The 5,903-nt window shown below is 31.7% G+C and overlaps 1 protein-coding gene across 1 annotated transcript in view; it reads right to left on the reverse strand.

Moving 5' to 3' along the window:
• The window catches only part of LOC106476874 (MKL/myocardin-like protein 2), a gene marked incomplete at its 3' end in the record, with an annotated part of 12,091 nt that extends 6,795 nt beyond the window's left edge, over positions 1-5,296 (reverse strand). The window contains exons 1-5 of the mRNA XM_013937492.2: positions 5,239-5,296; positions 4,865-4,940; positions 3,795-3,956; positions 1,934-2,072; positions 1,066-1,327 (exon numbers count right to left, since the gene is read on the reverse strand). Of these exons, the coding sequence (XP_013792946.1) occupies positions 1,066-1,327; positions 1,934-2,072; positions 3,795-3,956; positions 4,865-4,940 (639 nt within the window). The remainder of the gene's footprint in view (positions 1-1,065; positions 1,328-1,933; positions 2,073-3,794; positions 3,957-4,864; positions 4,941-5,238) is intronic.
• Between the last annotated feature and the right edge of the window lie 607 nt (positions 5,297-5,903).

Consider the following 5,903-nt stretch of genomic DNA (forward strand, 5'->3'; position numbering starts at 1 on the left):
ACTGATCCTTCTTTCAACTAATGTTAACTCTGATATTGGCTTTAGTAACTGATCCTTCTTTCAACTAATGTTAACTCTGATATTGGCTTTAGTAACTGATCCTTCTTTCAACTAATGTTAACTCTGATATTGGCTTTAGTAACTGATCCTTCTTTCAACTAATGTTAACTCTGATATTGGCTTTAGTAACTGATCCCTCTTTCAACTAATATTAACTCTGATATTGGCTTTAGTAACTGATCCCTCTTTCAACTAATGTTAACTCTGATGTTGGCTTTAGTAACTGATCCTTCTTTCACCTGTGTATACTAATTATATGAAATGATGTTTTTTAATATATTCTTCTTATATTTTGATAAGAAGACTCCTAACAATTTACAGAGATTACTTTTTATGCAAGTAGCCATGACTTTACAAGTTCTACATTAAGGCAACATTAGTAAAGATCAATCTATCAGTAGGACAATCTCTATATTGAAGATCACGTATTCTACGGTTGGGGCACATTGCTTAGTGAAAGATTATAAGTTCAAACCTTAATAGTTACTAGCTGAAAAATCAACACTTTTAATGATTTGTTTGTTTGTTTTTGAATTTTGTACAAATCTACATGAGGGCTATCCCACACTAGCTGTCTCTAATTTAGCAGTGTAAGACTAGAGGGAAAGCAGCTAGTCATCACCACCCACCGCCAACTCTTGGGCTACTCTTTTATAAATGAATAGTGGGATTGACCATCACATTATAATGCCCCCATGGCTGAAAGGGTGAGCATGTTTGGTGGGACGCGGATTCGAACCCGCGACTCTCAGATTGCGAGTCAAGTGCCCTAACCACCTGGTCATGCGGAGCCTTTAATGAATTAACCATTGACATAAGCTTTATGCTTACTATATATTTCAAAAAGATCAAGCTTACTCACTAAATGGTTTATTAGGGTTATTTTTAGCTGGTTTATTTTTGTTGTAATTACTGTTTATTCTGTATGAACTTTAGTGATATCTTTATATACATATCCAAAAAAGCTCCATCATCAACTGATAGACATGAAAAATGCTTCCTTACTTTATATTCATGAAATTTGATGGTTCTTGTTTTTGGCTGAAACTTTGATTTAGATTTTTTTCGACTTCTGCTGCCACTCATACCGTCTTTACTCTGACCATGGCACGGTGAATCTGTCACAGAGCTGGTTGTTGGTGGACACGGGGTAGAAACAGCATGTAAGGACAATGGAGAACTCCCAGGAGAAGAGAGAGATGTAGTTTTATTAGAGTTCGGGGACTCCAAAATTGGAGATGTCTCACTTGTGTCCAGTGATGGAAAGCTGTTGAATTACATTAATATTTTATAGTCGATTTATTGGAAAGTAAAAACATAATTTATTGAAGAAAAGAAATACCAAATATTACATTCCAGGTAACTGTATGAAAATGATTTGAAAAGAAGACAATGTCTTATCCTCCATTTCATACTTTGTAAACTGTCTTTATTCTGTAACTTAAGTAAACTTCAAGACTCTAGGACGACAGTAAAAGCCAACACTCACAATCCTGGTTGGATCCTACAACTTTACAACAGTAACTGAATGTTATTGCTAAATGACATGGTAATAATATTTTATTCTCTAATAAACACGAGCTAAAACTTTCTCCCAAGAAACATTCGATACAATATTAAGACCAAATCATGATTTATTTGTATTTTTTAGAAAAAACCTGCAATTAAATGTTACTATTTTTTGTTTTTTTTATAAATAGCTCTGAAAAATAAAATTAAAAAAATGAAAAGACTTGATACATGAAATCAAAATGTATTGATTTAAGTAATACGTTTAGAACTCTCAGTGAGATGTGAAAGAATGAAAAGTTTTAAAATACTAATATTATATTTTGGAGCTCTAACAGCTCAGGGTTTAATAATGAGATCAAACCTGCTGTGTGACTGTCCGTTTGTCTCTTGAGGAGACGATAAGGCTCCATCACTACTGCTTTCTTCCTCGTTCATAAGCTGTGGGGATGGATGCTGGATTGTTTCTCCCTCACAAGTTTTCCTGAAAGTTATTTGTCCCTCTGGATAAAATAAAACTGATGCTAAAAATTGAAATGACAAACTGCTGTATCCAGTATTAATAAATTGTACACAATATCTATATATTAAGTACTACACACAACCAAAAACACTAATAATTTGAATGATTAGAACATATCACAGAATTGTGGTATATTATAGGAATGAAACATACTATAAGTAGCATCAACTTAGAAAAACCTATTTTCACCATATATTCCACCTGATCAGTACCTGAGAAAAAAATATTTTCACCATATATTCCACCTGATCAGTACCTGAGAAAAACATATTTTGACTATATATTCCACCTGATCAGTACCTGAGAAAAACATATTTTCACCATATATTCCACCTGATCAGTACCTGAGAAAAACATTTTCACTATATATTCCACCTGATCAGTACCTGAGAAAAACATATTTTCACTATATATTCCACCTGATCAGTACCTGAAAAAAACATATTTTCACCATATATTCCACCTGATCAGTACCTGAGAAAAGCCTATTTTCACCATATATTCCACCTGATCAGTACCCTGAGAAAAGCCTATTTTCATCATATATTCCACCTGATCAGTTCCCTGAGAAAAAGCCTATTTTCACTATACATTCCACCTGATCAGTACCCTGAGAAAAACATTTTCACTATATATTCCACCTGATCAGTACCCTGAGAAAAGCCTATTTTCACCATATATTCCACCTGATCAGTACCCTGAGAAAAGACTATTTTCATCATATATTCCACCTGATCAGTACCCTAAGAAAGGTTCAGATAAAAACACTTAAGTTTTTCTTAATATAGATTATTTTGTTATTGATTAGCAGGTTTGATGTGTATGTTATTAGTGTTAATGTTTCCCCATTAAAAAGTTATAAGAAAAAGGCCCTATGGGAAATTGGATTTAATTACTGTTTGTATTTGGAAATGGATTTTAGGTAGTGATTGAACCGCACGGTGATATGCCAGGATTCAGAATGGCAGCTAGGAATGGAGACAACATTTACTATAAAAGAAGGAGGCTAGTTTAAGTATGGAATGTCTTTTACTTTTGGTATCTCAGGGAAGGAGTGTTTATAACAGGTGGGAATGCAGAGTGGTAGGCAAAGAGCTGTTGCAACTACTCGTTTTTTCCGACTCTGAAGTTTATTAATTTGGTGTTACAAGTTATCATATTGCCACGATCTAGTAGAGGTCTGATACAGGCTTTATTAATGAACATGACCGGTACAAGTCGTCCCTATTGCTGTTTATTTTTAGCTTCTTACTATGAGTATGGTACAAAATACATTACGATACGTACTAAGATCAACTCATACAAAGTACATCCACAATACTATATTTATTTTGAAATTCCATTATTCAGCAATAGAGCACTGATCCTGGGTTCAAGTCATGGTCTTGGAGTTACATATTTCCGTCATTTGAGATATACAACTCAGTATTTTGAATAAATAACATATAGTTTATTTGACTGCTTAATAATAAAATTCTCTCTTTTCTTTTTTGTTTCAAGCTTTGAAGTGTGGTATTTGTTTTTAACTTTTTTATATTATACACAAAACTTAATCTTTAAGTAAACTATAAAATTTGTAAATAAATTTACAAAAAAATCTATCTTTCTTATGTTACATAATGTCATTGAAGCAAGAAATCACTGTGATTCATGTATAATAACTATTCACATATTATCAAACTGGACTTAGACTTAATCCTACCCTTTATGGCTTGTGTTAGTCTTTCATCAGCACAAAGAATGTTTCCTTTAATCAGCTCTAGAGGTCCAGGTCGATGTGAAATGCGGTTGTTGAGGTTGTCTGTAAGCCGAGCTTTCTTCAGCTGCTTCTGCTTCTCGTGAAGACTGGGGTCAATTGTCGTATCTATTATATATATATATTACTAGAAAATTATAAACATGTTCTTACCTCCTATATCACTAGAAAATTATAAAAAAATATAAATCTCATTTACTAGCAACATACAGTTGGTATTCTTGTATCAACTGACAAAGGGAAGAAATGTAACGTAAGAGCAACATACACATCAGCTGGTATTCTTGTATCAACTGACAAATGAAAGAAATGTAACGTAAGAGCAACGTACACAACAGCTGGTATTCTTGTATCAACTGACAAGGGGAAGAAATGTAATTTTAAAGCAACATTAACTTTTTCTGAGTTTTCTACTAGAAGTGGAATGTAACATTACATATAAACTATCACTTTATAATTACAAAAACCTAAAGCTTACAACATCTGAGTTCAAAGAGCACTCTACAAAAAAGTAAAATGTGGGTGGAGCTTGAAAAGTTTAGAAAATTTTTTAAATATTTGTACCAGTAAATGTGGAAGCTAATTATAAAAGAATAACACTAGAAATGCCATAAATTTAACTGACAAGGATCAGCTATTCTTTTCACTTTCTCTATACTGAATTCATTATCAAATAAAATGTGTATATTTGATATTTATGTGTTACACTACCAAATAAAGGCAATGCTAAAAAATCTAGAAACATCATATAGACTACCAATTAACATTCTTTAGGGCTAAAAATAACCTTCACCCTAATTAATAAGTCACTCTAATGGACTGTCACATGTCAGGCTTAGCACACTTAAAAACACATTAATTTTTTCTGCAGTAAATAAAATTAAACTATAAATGCTCATTCATTACAAGCTAAAGACTTTTATGAATGTAAAATACGTATTAAAAATGTATGTATTCCTGAAGAAATGGCAAACTTCTAAGTAGTGTTAAAAGAAATTTTAAATTATAATTCCCACCTTCAAGGATATGTTGATGAACCAGTTTCTGTCGGTCAGGTCGATACTGTATCTTGTTTTTAAGAATGTTACTCATCTATAAATACAGGGAATATAAACTACATGAAGTTGGGTTTGGTGGTTTTTCTTGTATAATATTAATTAATTAACTTAAGTTTTTATACTTACTTATAAGGTTTGAAGGTAGATTATAAAAATATTTTTTATTACGACCAGAATCCTTCTAAATTAAATAATCAAATAATACATTAGCAGGTTCATAGATAAACAAATTTAAACTATGTGACAAAATAAATAGTTAAAATAAAGATAATGTGAGATAATTGAACAAATTTGAAACTTTTATAATTAATCTTATGTATTATAATCAACACCTTTGCTCGTTCCAGTTTCTGTCTTTGCAGGTGGAAAGACGGAGGAGCATTCAAGGCTGGATAAAAAAAACATTTTGTAATATTCGTCAAACACACGGACCTGTCTTTATGTAATATTGTTTTAAAAAACATATTATGGTAAGCTAATCTACACAATAGCAATCTTCAAACTATATACAAACACATCTTCAAGTACCTTACAGTTTTAGAAAGTAACCTTATAAACTGTTACAATATTTTAAGAAACACCATACAGACATCAATACAAACACATCTTCAAGTACCTTACAGTTTTAGAAAGTAACCTTATAAACTGTTACAATATTTTAAGAAACACCATACAGACATCTATACAAACACATCTTCAAGTACCTTACAGTTTTAGAAAGTAACCTTATAAACTGTTACAATATTTTAAGAAACACCATACAGACATCTATACAAACACATCTTCAAGTACCTTACAGTTTTAGAAAATAACATTATAAACTGTTACAATATTTTAAGAAACACCATACAGACATCTATTCAAACACAACTTCAAGTGTAGCAAGTACCTTACAGTTTTAGAAAGTAACCTTATAAACTGTTACAATATTTTAAGAAACACCATACAGACATCTATACAAACACATCTTCAAGTACCTTACAGTTTTAGAAAGTAA

The sequence above is a fragment of the Limulus polyphemus genome, unplaced genomic scaffold (assembly GCF_000517525.1).
Source record: "Limulus polyphemus unplaced genomic scaffold, Limulus_polyphemus-2.1.2 Scaffold11917, whole genome shotgun sequence".
Taxonomy (NCBI): domain Eukaryota; kingdom Metazoa; phylum Arthropoda; class Merostomata; order Xiphosura; family Limulidae; genus Limulus; species Limulus polyphemus.